The sequence below is a fragment of the Corticium candelabrum genome, chromosome 2 (genome assembly GCF_963422355.1).
Source record: "Corticium candelabrum chromosome 2, ooCorCand1.1, whole genome shotgun sequence".
Lineage (NCBI taxonomy): Eukaryota > Metazoa > Porifera > Homoscleromorpha > Homosclerophorida > Plakinidae > Corticium > Corticium candelabrum.
This window is the reverse complement of record NC_085086.1, coordinates 4,277,337-4,304,257: the sequence shown is the minus strand read 5'-3', so window position 1 is coordinate 4,304,257 and position 26,921 is coordinate 4,277,337. Positions and strand designations below refer to the sequence as shown.

At 41.0% G+C, this 26,921-nt stretch overlaps 1 protein-coding gene across 1 annotated transcript; it reads right to left on the bottom strand.

Annotated features, from left to right (window-relative positions):
- Nucleotides 1–518: 518 nt before the first annotated feature.
- Nucleotides 519–26,116, bottom strand: LOC134198219 (uncharacterized). Its single transcript, XM_062667576.1, has 15 exons — nucleotides 25,698–26,116; nucleotides 19,067–19,168; nucleotides 13,449–13,586; nucleotides 12,994–13,089; nucleotides 11,401–11,541; nucleotides 9,281–9,376; nucleotides 7,274–7,366; nucleotides 5,995–6,050; nucleotides 5,835–5,933; nucleotides 5,705–5,774; nucleotides 3,891–3,957; nucleotides 3,696–3,832; nucleotides 1,215–1,271; nucleotides 955–1,154; nucleotides 519–777 (listed from the first exon to the last, which is right to left on the bottom strand). The coding sequence occupies exons 1-15, from the start codon at nucleotides 25,809–25,811 to the stop codon at nucleotides 681–683; spliced, it is 1,563 nt and encodes a 520-aa protein (XP_062523560.1). The 5' UTR covers nucleotides 25,812–26,116; the 3' UTR covers nucleotides 519–680.
- Between the last annotated feature and the right edge of the window lie 805 nt (nucleotides 26,117–26,921).

Here is a 26,921-nt window from a genome sequence, read left to right as displayed (position 1 = left end):
TACATTGTTCTTGATTCAGTGACAACAATTGATGTCAGGAATCACACTCTGATCACTCTCTCGCTGCAACATTAGAGTTTGAGCACTAAACAAGTTCACTATGACAATGGTTGAGATGAAGCTAATACTCAAGTGTACACATGTATGTGTATACTAGTGATGAACTCATGCATTAGCTCTTGCTAATGAGATTTTCAAATACAAGATGTATGGTGTTTGTTTCGGTTGTCAGGAGCAGCCTAGCAAACACCAACTGTACTACATTGCAACATACATACTACATTCAGTAAAGAAAAAATGGTGTCACAATACATTTGTGAAATATGATCTAGCTTCCAAGGGTGTCCTCTATCTTAAAGCTACACAGTGCATCAATCTATATTTGCGGTAGTACCAACAGCAGTTATGTAAGTACTTGGAGATGCCAAAGCCAGTCCAATTGAGCCTACAAGACATTGGTACAAATCCAGTTCCTTCTAAGACATTCATATTGCTGAATAGCTGTGAGATATTGAGAATGCAAGTTTGTCCAATACATTGTCAATCGAATATAGCACCAGTAAATAATTCATATCTAGGCAGCCTACAGTCTTTATTGGCAAGCACAGCAATATACATTTGTCACATAATTATCACTACAAGTAGTAAACACAAATCTGACTGTCTTCTAGGTATCTGTATCAAAGTGTAGCCTCTTCTGAAGGCAGTCGACCACGAATCATCATGGCAGCTGCTCTTGCTCGACGCAGTGCATTCATTACGTTCTGCACTAAAATTCTACACCAAAAAGTGAAAAATAAAACAATAAGTTACTCAAATTTCAAACAGTTTTCTATCAGTTAGGCTGAGTATGAATATATATTTTACAAATGCAGTATTTGCAAGGTGCCCCAGCTAGTGCTATGTACTACAACTAAGTAAAAGTTCACACTTCAAAATGCATAAGCTGCTTACCGTATACAAAGAAGGCTAGAAATTATGACTAGTCCTAGCACGAAAACCTTCACGACATTCGGCCAGTTCGTGTCAACAGTTTGTTGACCAGAGACAAAGAGCCCACATAAAGCTGCAACCAGACCACATATAGTCAACCAGTGCCTTGTAGTTAAGCCAGTTAATAGCCATCCTGATGATGTAGGGACAGAGATAACATACTAGAAAAATCTGCAGTTGGACAGTATACACAAACAAGTAGTTAGACTTGCAAGCCTCACCGGTTCGTGGCAAATGGCACAACATGGCTTCTCAGAGCCTGAGCTGCTGGCATGTTTCTATAAAAAATAATACCATCATACATACAGAGAAAGCTTGTTGAATACACCTGTAACTCAAAGACTTTAAAGTCTAGATGGAGGACATTTGAGCAACCATAGAAGACTCAAGTAACTATCTTCACAATTGGTGAATTACATACCAAACAAATGATACATTGTAAGTGATGAGAATCACAAACAAAAGCTAAGTTAAGATATCATATATATACAACAACAACAAAAAAAGACAGAAAACTTGCTATATTACATACTAGCTCCTTAGCCCATTCCTTGTCTGGGCACAGTAATTAACACAAGCTCCCATTATATACTAATAAGTTATTGGGCAGAGAAAACACACTCCTGAATAATTCATTCCTGGTGCATGACCCAAACGTGTTATCTAATTAGCTAAAGACCCACCCAAACGCACTCACAGCTCTCCTTCATATAGCTTGTGCAGAAGCAGAACAGTAACTGTTCATCATGAAGATGAAAATGTGGAAGTTACAAATTGGGCAAGGTGGGCGTAAGCGTGTAAAACGACACCACATCTACGCTAATTGAATGCAAAATCATGTTGTAGAAGAGCCTAGAGTCATGCACGCTGTCCTCACATGCTTTCGCGTTATGATGCATGATGCATGCAGCTTGCAGTTTATCGTTTAGCTATGAGAATCAATGGCCCTGTAATGTGCCTTATTGGTAGTAGATAATGTGATTGTGGTAAGAAGATAGCCAGAGGATTTGATTGCCACTGTAATAACAACATATGTCCCATGCATGACTCTCTTCCATCCGCTAGTAGACAGGGGTACAAACAGACAGGGAAATTGACCGTCTCTCATGGCATGTGCATGGGGATCATATGTGTCAAAATTCGAAGTCGCACCACAGTCACGTCATTGCGAGATTTCACTTGGGGTCGACTCCTCGAGAGGGGACAGTCTAAATGCCGAAGCAAGCGTTTGCAATGTGGTGTGAAACACAGTCTTCATGCACGGTTTCATGGCGATCGGCCTGGGAGTTTTGGCGTGATTGATGTTACAGACAGACAAACAGACAAACACACAAACAGACAGACAGACAGACAGACAAATCAGACTTTTTTATAGATATAGAGATAGATTAAAAGAGAATAAACCAGTGACATATGCACACAAGAACATACATTAAGCAATCATCAGCAAACAAAGCCATAGACAGACAAACAGACACACAAACAGACAGACAAAATGTTGTATTTGAACATCATCTCTAATATGTAACAATAAAAACAGAGTACCAAGACAGACAGACAGACAAAATACCATCACAAATAGGTACCATCTATAACTGATTGGCAGCAGCTTATCTGTGTAACCCAGGGTTTATCTGTGAAATTCTGCAATAGGTGGCATACCAGGTATTACCTGCACCCACACTCACCTTCCCTCACACCACAACATACGGACAATTTACACATAAATTATAGACAAGTTATCAAGCCCTTCTATTAGAAAAATGGCAGCCTGCCATAGGACAGATCTGTGTGCTAGGTGAAGAACTATAGCCAGTGCTAACAACTCTACATGGCGTTTAGCCAGATAATCACAAAAGTATGGCACAACCTCAAGATCTTGAACTTAAAGGTACCACTCATGATTCATGACGCACGCTCAGACACACTCACACAAACTTGATTTCAAGTTGTATCATAATGAAGCAAAACAGGAGAACATCTTAGGGAACATCTTTAAATGATACTTACAAACACTGGCTAAAATTGAGGAATAGCCTACACTTAGCAACAGACGATGCGGTAGCAATGTTTCTTCTACAGAAAGCCAACAACTACAAGTCAGCTGTACGCGTTGGTACACTGATAGGCTAGTCTACAACCTCATATGAGATGCCTGTCTAGATGCCATCATACTAGTGCTCTGTGCTCCACCCATTTTCAAGTCACATGCAACAAGAAAAAGATCAAGAAAATGCTTGGTCGTTCAACAGCAAGCTATCTCAAACTGGTAAATGAGTAAATGTGTGGTTATAGGTATGATTTCAAGTTTGCATGGGTGTGAATCGTGAGTGGGCACCTTTACATTCCAGATGAGACAAAATATTGAAACAACACAGCCAAGATCAGAGGGTTTCCACCCCCTCAAAAGACAAAGTACTCATACTACTGAATCCAAAGATGCAACTGTGAACAACTTTCTTTCCCCAAGGAAGTTACACATATTCTCATCCCAGACTTGAACTTGTGACCCATTCCTTGATTTTTCTACTCCAATACCATTCCCTTATAATTGAGCTACAGAGGCCTCCACCAACATGTACATCAACACCCACCCACCCACCCACCCACACCACTCGCAAAAGACTCCAAGAGGTACGTACTGTACAATCTTGCACAAACAAGCATGCTTCAAACCTACATGCAGGATCAGTAAACGTTACCTCTAGAATCCATTTCTTGAGACAACAATGATGGACTGGATTGTGACATTTACAGTTAGCTGGAATCATCAGTGATTCTCCCTTCAATAAATCTTTGTCCAAGCAAATCCAACATTCATCACCAATGCTTACAGAAGCTGTCAAAATTAAATAAAAAATGTCAATGTTAATTCATTTAATGTGTGTATACCATACCTTGCACTGAAGTTTCAGTTGATGCATAAGATGTAGTGAGGCCAGGTGAATTTACAAGAAACGAATGCTAAGAAATAAAATGGAATATTGATATAGAAAACTGTGTGGTCATCTAGTAAACATATTGATTAAATGGATCTCTCCATACAACAGTCACCATTGTCTCCTTCCACAAATAAAGTGTTTTATGCAAATTTTCCCTATCCATGTTTGGAAAAAAACAAAAAAACACTTCAACTTTTGATGGTCTACACTGTTGCAAATGACAGCAGTATTACAGAATGGAATCCAGTTATATGCACAAGTGCTATAAACCTCAAAGTTCACACAGTTCACTCATACAAGCTTTTACACTCTCCAAGTTTAAAGCCGCAGGTGTATTCACAACTGCATTGAATAGCTATGGCTATGCTGATTCTCCTTGCCTCCTGTATTTTTCTAGTCTAGTTCTGTATGCCTCTGTTATCTTTAATTTTTTCACTAGACAAGCCAAATACTTGTACAGACATATCCAGGTATTCTAGAGGCACAGAATACAGAGTATATAATTCTTCTGTCAAAAGCCACTGATTTGACACTGCACAACATCTGGTAATTACTACAGTGAGAGCACTTAGCTCCAATATTGCACTAACTGTTTCTACACATGACTTCAAATACAAATTAAAAATGGCTGTAACCTGAAACTTGTCTCATGGTCTAGCCTCAGTACACGCCAATTGCATTTAGCACAACTAATGCTAGTCAGGTTCAAGTTAAATTTGACTCAGCCAAATAGTTTCCTTAAAGATGTCATCACTTAAAGGGAACTTCCACAAAACTACAAGTTGATCTGTAATGAATGTTGTCATAGTGATTACTCATGTTTCAAAGTTTGTTTCCACCAAAGCACAGTACAGATGGAAATAAAATTGTAAAGTACCACGCTGTGCCAACATCTTAAGAAATGATGACATAAATGTGTCATACATGTGCTCGTGTATGGTAGATGCTAGTAAAGAGTGCTACTGTGAGTCATTCAGCAGATCTAAATACTAGTAGTGTGCAGAACTGAAGGAGGTGTACCTTGCTTGTTGATCAATATGGTTTCATTTTTACTAAAAAAAAAGGAACGTGCTGGAAAATCATTCACCTTCACACAAATTAGTTTGTCTATTTCAAAACATCAGCTTGCAGATCTCGCTCACTATGATGTGCTAGAAGTGATCTGTTCTCATGCAATCTAAGTGATAACAACCACTGCTTCAGCAGCAGTTTGCTGCACGACCAAGCACTAGCTTGTTGTCTGCCACACGTCATACTGTGCACTGTTCTATGAAGACATTTGTGCTATACATGCACATATGCAAGATGTGTGTGTGTGTGTGTGTGTGTGTGTGTGTGCGCGCGCGCGCACGCACGTGCGCTCACGCATGCACACATGCACGCACACACACACCACACGCATGCACACACACACACACACACACACACACACACACACACACACACACACACACACACACACACACACACAACCGTGTACATCTACTGCACATGCCCACTGAGACATACGATAGTGCAAACACATCTAGCTATCTCCTACATGCAGTAAGAGCTACAGATAGACCCTCTAGTACAATAACGTAGTGTAATGAGAGCCATCTCCCTCTACTACTATATTACCAAATCATTAATGTATTCTGAAAAAGTAATATGCTTTACTGATACACTGATTAAATGCAGTAAAAATATGTATCTCCCCCAATACAACAAATCCACAACAGAAATGTGTCAAAACCCCTTTCTAATAAGACATCACAACATTAATTAACCTCATCTGACTCTCCCTCTTCACTTTGCTGCAACAGCTGCCTTGGGTTAATAAGCCACAACTTCTCGGGTCTAGACAATGACACAATAAGGTACAAACATCATTCACGAGCAGACAAGTTTTACAGCAACCTTTTCCAATTCCATAATGCACAAGGAAACCATAAAGCAATAGCAAGTTCCATAATACGAAATACAATGTCATAAACTGTTCTTGCAAGCACTGAAGAACTATAGACAGACCGACAGTCAATTACTACAGTGAGAGATGAAACGAAGGGAAACAGCTTGCCGATCTCTTAGATACGAATCTGATCCATCAATAATAAGTAGAGCTGCCACACCCAACTAAAAAAGACTTACATAGAAAAAATACTGATCACTTCAAGCTTACACCTTGAAACACAGTTACAAATGCTAATAAACCTAAAAAGGACTGTAACTTACACATTGACCATATAAACATTCATTGTTTGCACTTTGCCTAATAGTAAAAGATTCAACGATAGACTTGATGCAAATTCATCCATGTTCTTGCAATTCACACCAGCACTGCTGACATAACTATGAAAGCTGCTGCGCTTGCAAACCTACCGTTACGTACCTTCTTACCCTGCATTTCGCTGCATGCCAGTATACGCTGAAGTTGAACAGGGTGCTGTTATACTCCAGGGTTTACCGGCATGCAGCAAAATGTGGGTTCACCAACTGCTTCAATGTACGTGCAGTGTTATGGCAATGGTATATGATTTTCTTCGATGTGCTAGACTACTGTGGCCGCCAATGCTTGTTTGATGCTCTTCCACGGCAATTGTGTCTCTCCCCTGCCTCTCAAAAGTGCCATCCAGCCCTGCCATCATGACATACGTGTGCACAATGTTAATATCTATCGCCTCGCCTTCACCAGTACTGTACACCCCATTGCACCAGCACTTACCCACTCTATACCGACATGCTGGCTTAGTTACCTCATGTACGCTTCGATAAACCTCACTTATACTGGCATGCACGCAGCAAAATGCAGGGTAATACTGTATTTCCCTGGATGCTGCTCTTGTCTGTCTCAATGGCTGCATGATACAGCAATCCACTCCTAAAGCTGTCTATGGAACCTGCAAGTCAAGTAGCAAATCAACAACACAACCAAGTAGCCTGCTTGACAATGCAAGTTGTGCTCAGCTAACACATAACGGATACACACAACATCAGCATTGATGATCAGGTTAAGATGGTGTACATAAAGTATGGAAGTAGCCTATGCAAATAATGCAGCTAAATCAAGGTGCAGAGCCACGAAGTTGAACTAACAAACGTAATTAAACACACAAACGCACTTGCACTACACTGTATAGAAAACAGTCTGTGACTGAGTAATACTTGATAAAAGTTAATTGAACACCACTTCATCAAAGCACGTGTTCTGCATTCTATTGTCATGTCACACTCTGTCATTGGTTGTTGCATTAGAAATATAACAGATAAACAAAAACATGAGCAGACACAACAAGTAATAAATGGAGTAAAACCGCACAAAAATACACACAGAACCATACAAAATACATACTCCTAACCTGGAATAGAGCTTGGCTCACAAGACCAAATCGTGAGCATTGCACTTGATGATTATTCAAATGTGCAGTGTCAGTAGCAAATGCACCACGAACCTGCAGCCAATAAGAGTCAGTATAACAACAACAAAACAGCTGAGCCATGCACAGTATAACACCAACCAATAAAAATATTTATTAACTAGTTGTATGGTATCCTTGGTGCCTCGCGTTCGTGAGTAACACGTCCAACGGAGTTTTCAGACCGTCTACTGAAACGCCGAGTCCTAGCTAGACAATACGTATTTGTTGAAACCCTAGTTGTCATGGAAGTAAACACGCAAACTTCCTAGTAGTTTAGATTACGTATGTAGGCCTGGTATAGGTAGTCGTCGTTTTGCGATCATGATCAAGACAATTAAAATGTACAGCCTAGGTAGAGCGACGCCCCTGTTATCGGACACCATCAATCATCGGACAGCCGTGCAAGAAGTAAACGAAGCAGACCTTCACATTTAAAAATCAAAGGAGAGTGACAAATCGCCCTCTTGGATTGTTAAAGGAGAGTGGTATCACTCAAAGTCACACATCTAATGACAACAATTCAGCATTATACTAAAACTTTGCTGATTACGATTCAGATTCAATAGATAAATGCTACAAGTGCTATAATTTAGTAAATGCAATAGGCTACCATGGCATCTGCATTAGTTAGATACAGCCATCCTAATCCACATCTACATCAGAGAAAGGATCAAGAGTTTCTATGTTGTAGTCACCACTTGCTACTGCCTCTGAATCAGATGGATCAGGATCAAGGTCCAAACGTAAGGTCTTGGAAGAAGGCTCCAAACTGCCATCATTGAAACCAAGAGTTTCCAGTCCAACACTCAGTTTCATCTTCCTTAGACTCTTCATGTAGTTGTCTAGCGCTGCTTGAACCCATGATGTTGTGTTATCAGTCCACATTAGATAGTTTGCTCTCATAATCTTACACCATACCTGGACAACCAACTCATGGCCGTCTTCTCTCTTATACCCTGTTTACACAAGCACTTGTAAGCAGGCCAGCCTGTGCTCACTCGGGTCAGCTTGGTTTGTAATCGTCGTGTAAACGCGGGCCGATCCATGCCTGCTTGGCTCAGTATTTCTAGCCAGGCCAGTGCGCGCCAGCCTGGGCCAGCTCGGGTCAAATACATCGTGTAAACTCATAGCATGCTGGAAAACGGGCCGTGCATGCTCATTTGGTAGTCTCGCGTAGCCAGACCCCTTTTCGACACGTCATACTTCTACGCAAAAATGGCACAAATAGCGTGGAGCGAGACAGACTCTGTTAGGAAGCGACCAAGATGAGCAAGAAGTTTAGCATTTGAACTCTGTTACTGCATGTGTGCAACAGTCGCCTGGCAATAGACCTACGACGTCTCGTATATGTCCTACGCATTCTCAATATGACTGTTGTAAAGCCATAGAGAAAATACCCGAGCAGCTTGGCTTATGTCCGTTGCAAACGTGAACTAATGTGAGCTATGTCAAGCTCAAGGAACCAACGCACGTTAGTGACACGCATTGGCTTCCTTCTACGGAGTGTGTCGTGTAACCACGAGCTGGAATAATGGGCTGGCACAAGCTGGCGTGGCTCGGCTCTGCTCGCTATGCGTGCTCGTGTAAACAGGTTTATAAGTTTCAAAGCCAAAGAATCATCTACTTTCCAACTCGTGAACATAGCAAGTTGTATGTTTGTGGCTCTTTCAGATCTGCCAGACATATTTCAAACACGGAAATAACACTGCTACGACTTCTCTCGTGTTATGTGTTGTAGATATCAAAACCTAGACCTCGGAGACCCATTTGGTATTGTTGTAACATACAAGGAACAACCACGAGAGTTAAAGGGTTAATACGAGTCTATACCATGAGCTGCAGATTCAAAAATGAAAGTCTGGATGTCCATTTACATTAATTGCAGCAGCAACATACAACAGGCGTCACAAGACAAACAATAAGACTACTATATGCTGCAAAACTCACCTTGAAAAATAGTTCGACTCCAAAGATAAGAAAGAATACAAAAACTATCAACATGAGACCTGCCCACACACATTCAATTGTCTGGTGAATGTGATCCTACACACAACAAACACAATATTAAGTTCTGTAAAAAATAGGTATCTATTATTAATTATGGAAAGATAGTTAATTTGGTTGATTACAAAACTCCTTGTTTGCAAATACGTCTGTCTTTTGCATATTTGTTCAATTTTATAAGCATCCTTCAGGTGCCTACGTCCATGTCCATGTGTCTGTCTTCTGTGTTGTAACAAGATTTAGTCTTCTGTGCACTTTTCTAAAAGTAAAAACTTGTCTGTTTGTGCACTTCACCCACCAGCCTGGCAATTAGCCAATTCAGCCTGTATCCGTTTCTGTATTTCATTAGCATTTGCCATGGCTATCTTTGTCTGTCTCCTACCTCTACATCTCTTTGTCAGCAGACGTCATGATGTCTTCAAACTACTAGTACCTACACATCTACCACACTTGTATAATTACCATAACACTTACAACCACAATCTCCTTTAATCTAAAATTATTAGCAGTAAATGCATTCGTACAGCTAATCTACAATGTTCTTCTACTGAGTTTCTAACACAATTTGAACTGTCTGTTTCTATCTACAATGTTGACAATGCACATCTGCAGTGCACTGCTAGTGTTGTAACTTCAAGAGTTGCTAATAGATTACTGAGCCAAAAATTTCAAAAAAAGTTGACTTTCCCTATTTTCGTCAATTCTTTAAAAAGACAAAATTAAAGCGAGTGAATTTAAAGTGACATTAATATTATAATCAAATTCTCATCCACCCAAAGATTTGCTTTAGTGAGCCACTTCTACATTGCTTCTGACCACTAACACATGTCACAAGAATGAAGTCTTACCCTGATGTCACAAAGATAATAGTGCTTACAGTACACATTTCACATGCTGGAACAACCCCACAAAAGATCATGGGCGTGTTCGATTTGCAGTTCCAGCAGTACTAGAGAACTGCTAAAACTTGCGTTCGATTTAGTTCTGGTACTGTCCGAACTGATTCCGAAAGTTCAATCCAAGAAGCTGGAATTGCTAGAACTGACGGTGTGCTCCCTGGTCTGGAAATTCAAGGCTGCGACTGACTCGCCTATTTTCTGCACGTCCCGGAAGAGTGATGGCGCAATATTTGCGGACAGAAATACTGATACTTCGTAACTATCATAGTTTCGTGCACTAGCGCTCCGTTTGAGAAAGATTAGCGTCCATCACAAGGTCAACAAGTGGCGCTGTTAGTTGAAGTCTCTCTGGTAGTTGAGATTGGTAGCTGATGAAGTCGTAGTAGTAGGCGTTGACGTTGTTTCGGTTAGCAATTCTGGTTCACAAGAAGATTTTTCATTCAATTTAGTTATAGTTCTGCCAGTTCCAACAGTTCTGACACCCTCATTTTCAGTTCTGAAACTGCAAACCAAATGAGCCCGTGTTTCTAACTGTAGGAGAAGGCTTCTTGTCAGATGTTGCAACTGCTACTTGCCAATACAATAGCAAAACCAGTCTAGACTGATCATTTGCATAGGCAAAAATAAAATCTGACACTGTTCAAATGCAAAAAAGAAAAATTTCATAATTTGTAGTATTCCTCTGTCACTCCAAAATTTATGCCACACTTAGTGTGAGAATGCTCAGACTCCAGTTTCTTTCTAATTCCCAAACTCAAAGTGTTCACACGCAAATAGGATTTCTGTCTGTACCTGACTTTCTTGTTCTCCTCAGTACACCAATTTGGTAGTAACAGTGTTAAGAAAAAAGTCAGCCTTCTAAATTATCGACTGCATATTATTTATAAATTATCGACTGTATATTATTTATTACCATAAATAAGCTAGATTCAGACTTCCAAAAAATCAAACATTATAGTCCAAAATCATTCAGTACCTGCTTCCCCATTCCTCTGTTTGTATGTCTAAATATCTATCAGATGCTTTAGTAAACTGTAACAAATTCCTTGCTGGTCGATCTGATCATCTCTCTGCAAATCACCCAGTCAACTAACTACATGTCTATCTGTCAGTCTACATACATGTATATAAGCCGTAATTGAAACAACAGTGAAGCCAGCAGACCTTTGCAGCATCATCTACAAATTCGGTCACAATCCATTTAGCTCCTAACAAAGTGTAGATAACTCCACAAAACGAAGAATATGCAACGTGAGAGTGAAGAAGGAAGCTGGAACCACCAGTCTGAATTCCTTTCATGTAGATCTGCAACAAACAAAAAAGCAAAATGCATGAGCACAAAATTACTATTATCCTTGTTACTCAACAATTCTGTAAACACACACACACACACACACACACACACACACACACACACGCACGCACGCACGCATGCACACATGCACGCACGCACGCACGCATGCACGCACGCACGCACGCACGCACACACACACACACACACACACACACACACACACACACACACAATTATACAACATCATTGATCAGAGCATAAACAACTTGCATGAAAGATAAAAATTCACTTAAATCCACTACTGACCACAATATGATCTATATAAATTAATCCTGAAGACAACTCAAAAGCATCCATAGCCAGTTCCTAGCTTCAGTAGAGCAGCAATGCATAAACAATAGCATTGTACATAATAAACAAATTGTAGTCTATTATCAGAGGTGCCCAACTGGCACTATGGTGCCACAGATAGCACGAGAGACTGGTCTTGGGCATCAAGCAAGCAAAAGATTTGATACCAAGGCTTGAAGCCACTAAAGCAGACAATAACTTCATGACTGTGACTGAAGAGTATTGATTCTATGAACACAAGGCATTATGAGTGTCAATCACAGCCACGCCTCCTCTTAGTCCACGTGCTGCAGCATTTACATACATTTATGTATAAAACGTATGTATGTATGTACTATGTAGGTAGGTAGGTAGGTAGTCTCAAACCAGTCTTGCAAAGGTCTGTCCATGTGAGTGTGTCATTTCAGTTGGGCACCAGGATGCGTTCTTGGTGCCAAACCGGCACCAGCAGAGGGTTATCCAAACTTGGCCACCCCTGTATAATAATGTCATAAACACAAAGTAGGGATTACTACATACTGAGTGTTCGCCTTATAGCATATATAAACCAACATTGGAAGATGAATTATCTTGCCAAACTGACACCTGGCTCCACGAGGCCATCATTGATCTCATTGATCTCATTGACACTGATAGAAGGACGTTGCACAATCCTGACAAGCAAACAAGAAGATACCACTACCAACCATCACTAATTTATGTAATTTCATCTCCTAGACCATACAGTGCCTCAAGTAGCAGTTAAACAAAGGCATTTGCAACATGGTATCTGCCCAATAAATCCTACCAATTTGCAAGAGTTTAAGCCTTCAAAGACAACCCCAAAGCCTACATATTATATCAACTTTATCATCTACCCATTGTTCACATTGAAATGATACATTAGGCACAAAAATGCCACTTACAACTACATAGTAAAGTCAGTAACTGATGATGCGCTACTAAGCACTTGCCACTCTCAAAGATCATAGCAATTAAGAGTCAATCAATCAGACCTCGAAGCATGGCAAGAACCAAAGAAAGAAACACATGTAATTGTTCCAGCTACTACCAAGCAGCAAAACAGTGTAGCTGGAAATCTATCAAAGTAACCCTATCTAGGCACAACTCACCTCAGCCCAAAAGCACACAATTAGTGCTACACTTGCCAGAACGAATGGGTAGTACGTACTCTCCAGATTCAATGACCACTGATTTGGGATATGTTCCTATGCAACAAAAATGCACTAGTAAAGACATGTACAACAATTACAACGAGCACACAAAACAAACTAATTACAGTATAGAACTTTACTATAAACAACATACCATACACAAAAATGCATAAAAACATACATATCATGAAGACAATTGATCAACAGACAAACAAACAACAACAACCCTCTGTATGATCTGGCAAAAAGCGTACAAAGAGAACAGCCGCCAGACAAACAACAACCAAGCAAGCTCAAAAGCAGACATCACAAAACTCACACGCCATAACACACATAACAAGGCAAACAGACAAACATATAAGTACAAACATAAATGGCACACTACAACACAACATGTATACAATGTACAATACCATTAAAGAAAAATAAAGGCCTTTGGAAAGAGTCGCCAGTCCTGTAAATAAGTAGAGACACTTTGATGTCGTCATCCTAAAAGCTGTTTTTACACGACATTTTGTGCTTTGTTGGTAATCAGATATTATGCTGAGAATCTACAGAAATGTAAATTTAATCAAAATATGAACAACAGTTTAGGTTTGTTCACCAGTTTGTCAATAACAACAGCACAGTAGATAAATGTGTGCCTATGTGTTTGCCACTGAAAAACACAGATGCGTACTAAGTCAGCTATATAACCCGTTTACACAAGCATTTATAAACAGGCCAGCCTATGCTGGCTCACTTTGGACGGCACATGTAACCACGGGCTAAGCTGCGTCAAGGGGAGCCAACACGGATCAGCATTTCTAGTCGAGCCAGCACGGGCTAACTCAGGTGAGGTATGTCATACAAATGCTACCAGTGTTGGGATGGGAGCTGCGCATGCTCAGTTATACAAAGTGTACATTTATCAAGAATTAAATTAAAAAGGACAAGTGCCCATGCCACAAAAATTACAACAGATCTCTTGAACTTCGCTGCTGCAACAGTCGACTGGAGGCAGAGGTACCCTTCCTCTAAACAGGAAGTAATCTGACAAATATCCTACTAAGTTTCCAATTTAACTGTTGTAAAGCCATAGACAAGAATACACAAGCAGCTTCACTTCTTTCTATCCATTGCAAGCACGAGATAACACGAGCTTTGTCGATTTAAGTATATAATGCACGCTAAAACACGTCTATCAGAAGCATTGGCTTGATTCTAAAAGTGTGTCGTGTAAATGAGGGCTGGCATGAGCGGGCACGGTTCCACTCAGCTCGCTATGCGTGCTTGTGTAAACACAGTATTAGATCTCACAATGCCCACATCACACCTCAATGCAAAGAGTCAATCATACATAGTATGCAGTAAAACACTGACTGCCAAAAATTCTAATTAACACTACTCTTATTGCACTTCTATTACATGTGCACTTCTGTTGCATGTGCACACTCACTGACAGCAATTTACTCATGAACATTTTTGGTAGGTGTGAAATCTAACTACTCCTTTGATTTCAGATTTGACTATTGCTACTTTCCGCAAAAAGTGTTAACTCTTGAGTTTCTAGTTAAGAAATTCGACACTAGAAGCTGATACACAGTCAAGAAAAACAAGCAGTAGTGCATTGGCTTAGCCACTAACTGCATGCATTCCAGTTCAGTAAACCGAAGCTAAACACAACCTGTACGGCAAACACTTACTTGCACTATGATAGAACAAGCAACAAAGCAGCAGAGCAACATAACTGCTACTAATACTACCTTCACTCAAACCTATAAAATAATGCTTAATACGAGAGCCATTTCAAATTGTTTCTTCCCGGGTTCCTTGAATGACACTAATTTTATCATTGCCCAAAATCCATTACAATGCTGCTCCCCCCATAGCAGAAGCCATCAACACAGTCCATTGCACCTGGCTTAGCCGCACAATGTGTGCTGGTCTTCTTAAACCTTTCCATTCATACCTTGCTTTCTCTCTGTGGTGCTATAACTAGAACAGTAGAACCTCGCTAATCCAAAACGTCACGTGCCAAGCCCTGTTCAGATTGGTGAAGCTGTTGTTTGGATTTCCAAATCACGTAGCTTTGGAGGTCATGACCTACCTCAGACACCCAGACCACACATACGCATTTTCACATTCACGTACATGTCTCTACGTACAGCTGATGTTTGTGGCACTAAAGGACACAGCCGTAATGACTACATAGTTCTAAATAATGTGCCTGTCAGGATTGTAAAATAGTCAGAGAAATGCATTTGCTGAAAATCAGATTATGACTTGTGGCAGCAACCCGGATCAGGTGGCCTAATGGGATCTGGATATGTAAGGTAAGGCGTCAAAGTAATTTGGATTAGCTAGGATTCAGATTAGCTAAGTACTGTAGTGTTGAACCCTGTTGATATGTCACTTCAAATGGCTAAAAATATTTGCATGCACCATGCCGTCTAAATGAGATACTGAATAACAACGTATTTCCCTCCAAGAAAGGTACCAATTTACACAATGAGAAGTTCAAAGTTTGTAGCCACTCCATATGTAGAAATTGAAGTGACACTGCAGTGTGCGAAATAACGACCGGACATCAGACATTTACCGACCAAATGAAGCATTTGTCCACCCACTCGTGATTTCGCCGGACATTTTGTCCGGTAGCGTAGCGTCAGGTGTCAAATTCCGTACGAACAACCCACATCCCAATTTCATGTCAACAAACGCGTAGTTTCCGGAGTTCGCGCAAGAAACAAACGTAAACAGCCACGTGTTGTCATGTACACTGTACAGTACAGTACTGCATGCTGTACGTGCATTTGTCAAATCCCAGATGTGGTGGGTTACGTACACACGCTGGGGCTCCAAGGGTTGCGTGTGCAACAAAAATGCAACAGGCCGTAGAGATACGTGTACAGTACACAGTGAATGAGGCAGGATAAGAAACTCAGAGATATTTATGTGTAGTGTTTTCTGTAGGGGCTATAAAAACCTGAAGATGATTAGGTTGATAGCATAGCACAAAGTCACTAAATACCATGGTACACCACAGCTAGACTGCCACTAGCGTAGCGTAATGCATGTTCTTGGAACGATTGCAGTTTCCACGTCTAGAGATGTGGCGCATATGCCGATGAAGATGGCGTTCCCAAAACTCACTAGGTACGACAATTGAAGAGCTGAACAGGCATACAGAATTTTAATTAAGCGGATGGGTTTGTAGCCAGGGCGTAGTCTAGCTGTCAGAGGAATGAAAGTCTGTAAAAGGTTAGTCAGACTTTTTTAGCAATTTTTCAGGTGGGTTGTACTAATGGCATGCATATGACACTTTACAAAGACATGCAACATCAAAGTATCATGTAGAGCCATGAAACCTGGCACTTGGTCAGGCATCCTCAAGCTAGCTACAGTGGCAAGTGTCTTTTGTCGACCTGTTCGTGCAGAGTATCCCAAGAGACTTGGTTTGGTAACACAAATACATGGACACGTGTACCAACCTCGAATTACAGCGGCAACCCATGATAATTGTCATGAATTGATCCACTACAGTAACTAGATCTGAATGGAGAAACATATGCCTCCACCCAAACCACTTTGTTCCTTGTGCTTGCATATCTTGTGTGGTGGACTCAGATGTTAGGGGAAAAAAGATATGGTGAGATCAGAGTGTGTACACGTTCCCTTGCACATGTCGTTGCTTCACTCCTCGAGGACACATTGCAAGGTCTTTACTCCCAAGCAGGTGTTCATTGGACCCGGCAAGAATATATATATACATATGTATGTATGTATATATGTGATTAATTGTAAGTGATTAGTAGTATTTGCCAGGATTGGAATGTCCAACCAGACATTTCTAATGTCCGGAAAATTTTAAATTGACAGGACATGATGTCCAGTGGTCAGTCAAAGACTATTTTACACACCGCATTGCCATATTTTGACCACAAAATTAGACTACAAGCTCATGGCAACCTATGCAAATCATCCTGTCTAAAAAAAGCAAGTCAGTCTTGCCTCATTTGCATGGGTAGTACACTTCCTTACAATGTCTCAACAAACTTCGTTCAAAGATACAGTAAACACATACTAGGAGCACTGACCTCTGCTTCTGTATTACTATATCTAATTCTTCTTAAACAGTCCAACCACACTCAACCTCAGTAGTCACCAACTACGCGATTGTCTAACCAGACTAGCCATCACCTCTATTTAAAAATAAGTAGCATAATTGTTTGTTGTGCAGTGTGCGAAATAACGGCTGGACATCGGACATTTACCGACCGAACGAAGCATTTGTCCGGCCATTCGTGACATAGCGGCAGGTGTGGAATTCCGTATGAGCAACCCACATCCTACAGCACATCCCAGTGTCATGTCAAAAAAATTAGTTTCCATAGTTCGCGCACAAAACAAATGCAAACAGCCACGCGTCGTACGTGTACTGTACTGTAGAGCTGAACGTGTATTTTGTCAAATCCCAGATGTAGGAGCTCAAGTACACACGCTGGGGCTCCGAGGTGCACAACAAAAATGCAGCGAACAGCCACAGGACGTACACCGTGAACGCGGCAGGATAGGAAACTCAGAGATACTTGTGTGTAATGTTTCTGTAGGAGCTATAAGAACCTGAAGATGATTAGGTTGATAGGATAGCACAAAATCCTTGAACTAAAAAAACTGCCACTAGTGTAGCGTACTGCATGTTCTTGGAACGATTGCAGTTTCCACGTCTAGAGGTATGGCGCATATGCGGACGAAGATGACGTTCCAAGACTCACTGGGTAGCTAGGACACGCCAACGGAAGTCAAAAGGAGGAGGGGCTGGCTGTGCTAGACCGGGCATGCAGAAATTTATGCAGATGGGTTTGTCGCCAAGCAGGGCAGAGTCGAGCAAGCGATGAAAGTCTGTCTCTCTCTTCATTGCTATCTCAAACAATGGCTACTTTTTAGTCAGACTTTTTTTAGTAATTTGTCAGGTGGGTTGTACTAATTGCATGCATATGACTCTTTATCAAAGGCATGCAACATCAAAGTGTCATCTAGAGCCATGAAAAACCTAGCACTTGGTCAGGCATTCTCGAGCCAGCTGCAGTGGCAAGTGTTCTTTATCAACCTGTTCGTGCAGTGTATTCCAAGAGATTTGATTTGGCAACACAAATACATGGACACATGTACCAACCTCAAATTACTGCGGCAACCCATGATAATTGTCATGAATTGATCCACTACAATAACTAGATCTGAATGGGGAAACATATGCCTCGACCCAGACCACTTTGTTTCTTGTGCTTGTATATCCAGTGTGGTGAACTCAGATGTTGGAAAAAGATGTGGTGGGATCAGAGTGTGTACACATTCGCTTGAACGTGTCATTGCTACACTTCTTGAGGAGGTGTTGCAAGGTCTTTACTCCCAAGCAGGTGTCCATTGGACCCGGCAAGAATGTATATAATCCTTGTGGTTGAAACTTTTGGTCTTTGGTTGTCACAGCCTCGATGTTTCGAAATCAATTGCACAAAGATCAGCACTGCATAACCACCTGACCGTTAGCCAAGCCATCTCACACCTCCATCAATAGTTGTCCATCAAACTTTGGCTTTATAATTCTAAGATGGTTTTAGAGAGACTAGCATTCGAGAGTAGGGAAGATATTTTGGGGCTAATCTGAGATAGTTGTGTTGGGGTTGGGGTTGGAAAACTATAGTAGAATGGAGAAAATGTATTGATAAAAGAAAATATATATCTATATGTATATATGATGAGTTGTAAGTGATAAGTAGTACTTGCCACGATTGGAATGTCCAACCAGACGTTTCTAATGTCCGGCAAATTTTAAATTGTCAGGACATGATGTCCGGTGGTCAGTCAAAAAGACTATTTCGCACACTGCTGTGTATGGTACATGTAATCCCCCCCCCCCCCCAATAATCTGCAATCTGACAGGAAGCTATTTGCCTGCCTGTCTGTTGTCTTCTAGATGGCTGGTATTCTCATTTAACACCATTGTCATCTGTTTGTCTTTCGTGGATACACTGGCATGTAACTTACTCACCAGTTGTAGGAATGAAACGGCTGAAATAACATGAAACACAAAACCAAATGAGATGACATATGGAAGATTGACGTGTTGACAAGATGCTCCACTGTACTGGACCTATACAGAAACAGTAAGAATGCAAGAAACTAAAAGCATACAAGTTCACAAGATACAGATACCAAGTAATCTATGCAAAGGAAGCAAGCAAACAGCGTTAACTAAGCACTTGCATGCATCAGATCCAAAGCTGGTTCTACAGAAACCTACACAAACAGTCAGATATCAATATCTGTAGCTAATTATTTGTGTTATGTACAGTGATGTAGCTATAAAGGAAAACAGGAAGGCAACTGATTGCATTACAGATACTCACAAGATAACATCTACCAGAAGTATTCATGATTAATATTCTAATAGACTGATTGGTCTTTTGCTTGTGGGATGCCCAAGTACCAGCTCTGTACCCTAGCCCATTCAAAACTTTAGATCTGGCCACTACACTGATAAAGTACAGATTAAAAAGATATCCGCTTTATCAAAATTTTAAAACATCTTGTAAGACTAGCTACAAATTTCATTGCTAATTTATGTGCAAGATAAAGTCAGTCTTTAGCCATCTAAAACTTCTGGCATTCCTATCGTGAAACCTATACAATACAATTATAGATAGAACATAGTATATAAGTGTACCAGATCAATGCTATGCAAGGTAACCTTTCAACTATTATAAGCATCTAAAGTCCTTAGTTAATCACACGAGTATAATTATGCTACGCCCAGCCCAGTCGAGCTACCACTGTGCCAAACAACAAAGCAAATCTTCATTTTCCACTAACAACACTGGTAGAAAACCAACATGACCTGTTGGTGAGTGTATTCTTTGAATGTGCAAACGTATTTTCAAGGAGCTACAACAAAATGCCAAGTACTTACAAGAACTAGCCATCATGGACATGGTGCATGTACAACCAGTAAGCAGGCAAAGGAAAAAGTGGAAGAAGCTTTTGTTGCCAAGTTGGAGAACGGTCTTACAATGTCCAATTAAAGGATAATACGGTCTACAGGCGCAACCAAAGACAGTTGAAATTGACAAAGGAAACATATGCAGCCAGTGCAAGAGACCCATGAGGATGAAGAATCAGTAGTAAGTGAGCCAACAGTTAGTGAAGAAATGGATGAATCAGCACATGAGGAGCAAGACACACGCTGGAAACAGAATGGGAATGTTACGCTCGAGCAACAAAGAGAAGATTCAAGTGAAGAAAAGACAGTGGGAGTTGAAAGCAATCCAAAGGTCACCCGAAGTGAGAGATTAGTAAAGACGCTGGGGTATCTGCAAGACTATGAACAGTACCTAGCAACATGTATTAAAGGTGCAAGATGACGGTCGGATATGCGCACTTGAGCTGATCTCAAGTGAGGTAGCTTTTGCGTAGTAGCTATTGCACGTAATACTGTCAACTGTCCTGGCAAGAAAATCAGTTGGATCGCCAGTAAGCCCTTCAAATGCTGTTTATAGTTTGCGTGTGCGCAAAGGTCCAAGACAAAACTGCTGCAAAGCTGGCTATTTAGGTGTTGATGGGTGCAGCACTAGTGTAAGCTTAAAAACAATAGAAATTCTTGCTACTCACTGTCAACTGAGTGCGCTTGCTTACTCAGAGAAAGACGTAACTAAGGCAGATGCTATGTATGGGAACGTGATGAGTGCTTTCTGGTCACGTGCATAGCGTAAGAACCCAGATCTGGCTCAAAGTTCGAGGGCGTGCGCAAAGGTCCAAGACAAAACTGCTGCAAAGCTGGCTATTTAGGTGTTGATGGGTGCGGCACGAGTGTAAGCTTGAAAACAATAGAAATTCTTGCTACTCACTGTCAACTGAGTGCGCTTGCTTACTCAGAGAAAGACGTAACTAAGGCAGATGCTACGTACGGGAATGTGACAAGTGCTTTCTGGTCACGTGCATAGTGTGTGAGGAACCCTCAAAGTTCGAGGATGCTGTCAAATTTTACTGAAATTGCAGTGCAACATCAGTTTGAGATTTTAGATTTAAAACTTTCAAGAACTACACATCTAAAAAGCCTAAAATTTAGTAACCAGACACGGTCTAGCACAACCTTTAGTGCAATATCATCCTATAGAGAGACTTCAGATAGCTTTGTCTTCAATGCAAATTAGAATGTCTAAGTCCTCGCGGTTACTGAGTGTTTGAAAAGTGAACCCTATTCAAAGTGATGCAGTGCGCATGTCCGACCGTGACCCTGCACCTGTAATTTGTGTCTCTAGATAACAACTTAAGGTAAGGGGATGTTAGGATGTACAAGAACTCAACAGTGACAACTGAATTACTGGCTGGTGTTATTTGACTGAGTTCATTGTAGTTGCGTTGCTTAGATAGTACGCTGCCTTTGTTGTGTTAGACTCTGTCTTAATTAATCAAGCCATTCATAATGCTACACAGAGCATGGTACACACTCCTTTGTCTACAGCCTTCTTCGAAAAGAAATACTCTTACCAATCACTTTGCTGCACACAACTATAGTTTGAGCTCTACAGCCGGCATTGACGGCTCTCCGACTAGAACAAGCACGGTTTAAGCCCTCCAACCGGGCATTTTGCCGGCATTGGCGGCTCTGGCTAGAATTCTGTTGGGTTGCCAAAAGAGAACCTTGGTTTGCAACACCTAACAAAGGTAGTACCGTTCTTTTGGCAAACAACTAGTAGTTTCATAACATATAAAAGTTGCAACAAACTACCAAAACTCAAAATATGTCCCAATCCTTTGTTGCTTGTCTTCGTATTGTTCATTAATAAAAGTGCCCGTGCACGCACAGACACACTCATGCAAACTTGACATCGTGCCTTTATTCACACATTTACCATTTACGAGTTTGAGATAGCTTGCTGTTGAACGACAAAGCGATTACTCGATTTTTTCTTTGTTGCATGCGACCCGAAAATGGGTCTGAAACTTGAGGCTAGTACTATCATGCACGATAGATGTACGATCCACATTGTCGGCGGCGTCTGGCACCTCTCCATGGCTACTTTCACGCTTCGAGTTTTGGATGCCATCATGTTAATTAATACAATAAAGCTCTGGTTTCCACCCATTTCCAAGTCACATGCAACAAGAAAATGATCGGTTCAACAGCAAGCTATTTAGTAAATGGAAAATGTGTGGATAAAGAACCTAACAGACTTGTCGCTAGCTTTATCAAACTGTCAAGTACAAGGATGGCAGACAAGAATGCGATTCGCCTTCTCTTTGAACTAGGAATAAAGACTGTATGTCATAGGACGTGGTGCACCCTAAGATGTTCGCTTGCTCTGCTTCGTTATGATGCAACTTGAAATCGTGGCAAGTTTTCAAGTTTGCGTGGGTGTGCAGAGTTCTAGCCAGGTTTTCGCCATAGGGAGTGGCTTCCTAAAAGGCGTGGACTTTTGAAGGGGTGACGTTTACTGTGGTTATGGTTGTTGAAAACGTAGCCCTGGTAAGATTTTTTGTGACTTCATCTGCATATTAATAAATCTAGTCTGAATAACTTGGCTGTTTTTAAGATGATCTTTGTGGAAAGAGAATTATCTGTTTGCATATCAAAGTTTTGTAAGGGACAAGTATGTTTATATAAAATGCCACATCCTCATTCAATTATGATGCTTCTGGTTTAGTCATCATGCTTGTACTAAGATCTGTTAGAGCACACAACATGGAAACCATATGACTTCCAAGCACCGTAATAGCACACCTCCTGAGGCATATTACTACCATTTTCTGTAAGTTGCAAAAGGTCAAAGTGAACACTCAACGATGAGTAGTCAGTCTGTCTATTAGTGCATAGTTTTGTTTACTATCTTTGCTGTAGTGTGAGCACTAATTCCACCTCGAATGTTTGTTCACATGGCGTGGAGGTCAATCTCAAAGCCTGGCGGGCATCTCATTTTGAGGAGTAAAGCGTGGCGGCCCACCACCCCTTAGTATGCCTGGCTAGAACCCTGGTGTGTCTGCGTGTGCACCTTTAATTTGACATGTACAAATACCACATAGCAGTGCCACTTCAGTGCCAATAATAATACCCCATAGCATCACAAACTTACATATGCAGCTTAGCAAGTTGTGCTATGCTACAGTGTAAGCTTGTGACCAGTCTCGCTGCATTGATGATGTAAGATATTGTTAGTATTCAGACAGCATTACAAAGTGTGTGTGTGTGTGTGTGTGTGTGTGTGTGTGTGTGTGTGTGTGTGTGTGTGTGTGTGTGTGTGTGTGTGTGTGTGTGTGACATCTGTAGCTCACTTGGTTAGAGAGTGCATTTAAACAATGGAAACATCCAATACCTTTGGGTCATGAGTTCAAGTACAAGATGGACACAGGCGTAATTCCATTAAGCAAGGAACTCACACGCAATTGCCTCTCTCGACTCAGGAGAGTAAATGAGTACCTGGTCATGGAATAAGAGTGGATAAGACCGCTGGCTTGGCAGAACATCATGCAGCACGGGTACCTGTTAGCCTCGACATTAGGCCTGCCTTTGCTTTCGGTGGTCCGACCGCACGAGGATAGCAACGGGACTGTATCACGTGATGTTCTCACTGAAAAGCAAAGGGAGGCCTAGTAACTCATTATGTCACGTGACAACTTAACTAATTATGTCATTAGGAAAACCCACCCTTTGTCGGTTTGTTTCATATTGCTAAAGACTTGCAAAAAGAGATCAGGTGTGTTTTCGTTTACAGCAGGTATACCGTCATACCAACGGAGTTGAAACAGAAAGGCACGAAATATAGTCAGTAACTATGCATGCTGGCCTTTGTGATGCTGCTTACTGTTTAGTTAGCGTAAAGAAACGAGCGCAAAGACTGTACGGCCATGTCGCGCGCAAAAAGACAACGCGCAGACTCTGTCCTCTCTTGTCGTTGACTAGAAGACTACGCAATATCGATTAGGCTACTGTACATGTACGCTTCTGTCTTAAACTATCATCGCGCTCCCGGAATCGATCGAAAGCCATTGCGACTACGCGTGAAATTTCTACGTGGCTGATGTCAGCTTGAAGCTACTCCAGAAGCAATCGCTGCACACGAATAAAGTGATACCTTCCCTCGCTGTGATGTAGGGAGAATACTGGAACTGTTTGCAAGCTACAAACACGCCCAAACGATATTCTTGGGTCGGTACACAAGCTGTTGTAGCACACTAAATGACACCTGTGAGGTGGGCAATTGTTTACTGATCTCCGCATGTCTCAGAGGAAATAATCAGGAAGTAACTCAAATGTGATTTACAGTCGACCAACCATTATTTGCAAAATAGATCAGGTGACAGGCTAGCTTTTCACGTGACATAATGAGTTACTAGGCATTCCTTTGCTTTTCGGAGAGAACATCACGTGATACAGTCCCGTTGCTATCCTCGCGCAGTCGGACCACCGAAAGCAAAGGGAGGCCTAGTGTCGAGGCTAGGTACATGTGGGCTTGAGGTCCAATCCCGAGGCTGCACCAAAGTCAGTGCCCTTGGATGCTCTGGCCAAGCACCTAGGGATACGACAGCACGACCTAAAACTCTGAGTAGCATCAAAGACCCCACCTAGAAAAATGCTCTCCATTTTGTGTGTGTCAGTATGTGTGTGTGCGTGTGTGTGTGTGTGTGTGTGTGTGTGTGTGTGTGTGTACATGTGCTATGGCTAGTAATACCACTGTGGATGGCCAGCTGACCAACAACCAGCCAATTGGAATGTAACCCATGCACTGAATGTTGTGTATGTTGTGTAAATTAGCGTAAGAGATGTTTACAATCTCACATGCCAGTCAATGTGTCCAGCCCCGTTCTCATGCTCTTCCTGTTTATTAATTAATCAGCAGGTGCCAGTATATGTGTAGCAGCTGTTTCCCCTAGCAGTCAAGAAAACAGGACTTGTGCTTCTTCATTTTCATAGTGAATTAACTCAAACTTTCATAAAGTTTTAAAAACTACATTAAATTAAGACTAATTTCCTATGAGACTCTATCGTTTATTAGTCTAATTATGACTTTTATGAGAGTACTTCCAAAAGAAGCATTTGAAGTCACCGTTCAAGTGTAAACATTAAAAAATGTTTTGCTATCTATTTTGTTTTACTGAATATTTAGAAACCTAACATGGTTACCGTTTTGTGGAGCACTTCAATGCACTATTAGACATCAGTTATATCAGCATTATGTCCCCTTATCATGCACCAACCATCAACAAGAACATCAAGAAGCACATCAGGGTAAGTACAAAAATTCAACCAAACATGCACCTTCATTGACTTCGCTGGGCCCGTCCTAGACAATAGATTTTGACCACACACAGCCTCCAATTTGATAGTAGGCCTATGGTGTTAGTAAGCTTGGTTTTAACAAACTGTCAACACCGCACCAACGCTTGATGAGATGCTAACACGATGTACGTGTATCGGTAATAGCGAGTTTACGCAATTTAGTGGGAAGCGTACAGGAAGTGAGAGAGCGGGGTCAACACGCACGTGACAAACGGCACGCGTCATCTGAATTTGTCCGAAACCGCAAGACGTCAGTCAGCACCAGTCCGAAAATGCGACCAAACGCAACACGTTGGTCAGTACTTCCCCACTTTGTTACAGCAACATCTGTTGCGTTGAAAGCGCTTACCTCACAGAGACACGTGCCGTGAGAGCATGAACCTCTCTTCAGACAGTCTTCTGGACATACCGAGGCGTTCGACCGACCAAGTAAGAACCAGCTGAGATTACTAGACAAATTCATCGTTCACTGACAATACCACAGAAAGTGCAGCCCATCGAATCCGACGACAGTTACGTCATGAATATTATGTAGAGCCCGTATGTACAGTCATTGCCCGGATAATATATACAAGTGTCCTACGGTACAGTAGTACTGTAGGTAACTGTAGGGTATGTATCGAAAGGAAGTACTTGTAACATATTCTAAACGTGGCAAGTTTGCTATCATTTCTGTCCAGGGTCTCCGAGACAGTCATGAGCACAATCTGGCCATGGATTGTGTTCACTAATTAATTAAATAATTAATTAATTGCTTTGTGTTAATTAATTACAACTGCAGTGTAAACAAACTTTAGTAAGAGAAATTGTACCATAAGTAATTGTACTGAATCTGATACAGTTAATTAAACACACGCTAGGAAGGCGTTGTTAGTTAGCTATCCTAATATTTTCAATATAATATATTAAATATATAAATAATTATTTTTAAATATCCTAGTTGTCAACTTCAACTGTTGAGATGTTTAGTTAACAGTTTCCCTCTGTCTTTTGGTTTTGACTAGGGTTCGCTCAGTTTCGTTGTTTGATCGCTAGCCTACAGCATCTAGATGGATACTATAGACCGAACTACATACGCTATCTGTACACAGAGCTAATGCATATGCTAATGTACACTTGAATAACTATATTTACTGCCTGAAAAGTGGCTATGTACGTAATCTGACCAAGCACACCACTTCTAAAAATTAAGTAAATATGAAATAGTAGAGCGCCGCTAAAAGTTAACCTGACAAGTTGGAGAAATAATCAATTAGAGAATGGGCACTGTCGAGGTAAAGCGATTTGTCCAGATAACCATTTTAAAGCATAATATTTTTTACAATATACATAGATTATCTAGCTAACTACTACATCCACCCCAACAAAAAGCACCATCCCCAACAAAACCAAACACCAATTATTCTACATAATATGTAGTCAAATCTCACATATCAAACTCAGTTTGTAGCAAATATCTACGAATTATCATTCTAGCATTGTGTTGCCACAATTGAACAGAGAGCTGTTGCCAAAGGTTGGAGAACGCTTGCTGTAAAACGATGCCGTTACAGGTCGTAGTTTTGGCTGCAGT

What these genes read in the sequence shown, in the direction of transcription:
- LOC134198219 (XM_062667576.1), bottom strand. Translation starts at nt 25,811, where the DNA reads ATGAATTTGTCTAGTAATCTCAGCTGGTTCTTACTTGGTCGGTCGAAC. An exon ending in TTGTGTGCTTTTGGGCTGAG is followed by an intron (nt 11,542 to 12,993) that starts GTGAGTTGTGCC and finishes TGTTTGTTGCAG; the next exon opens with ATCTACATGAAAGGAATTCA. An exon ending in TCTAGCCTTCTTTGTATACG is followed by an intron (nt 778 to 954) that starts GTAAGCAGCTTA and finishes TTTTTGGTGTAG; the next exon opens with AATTTTAGTGCAGAACGTAA.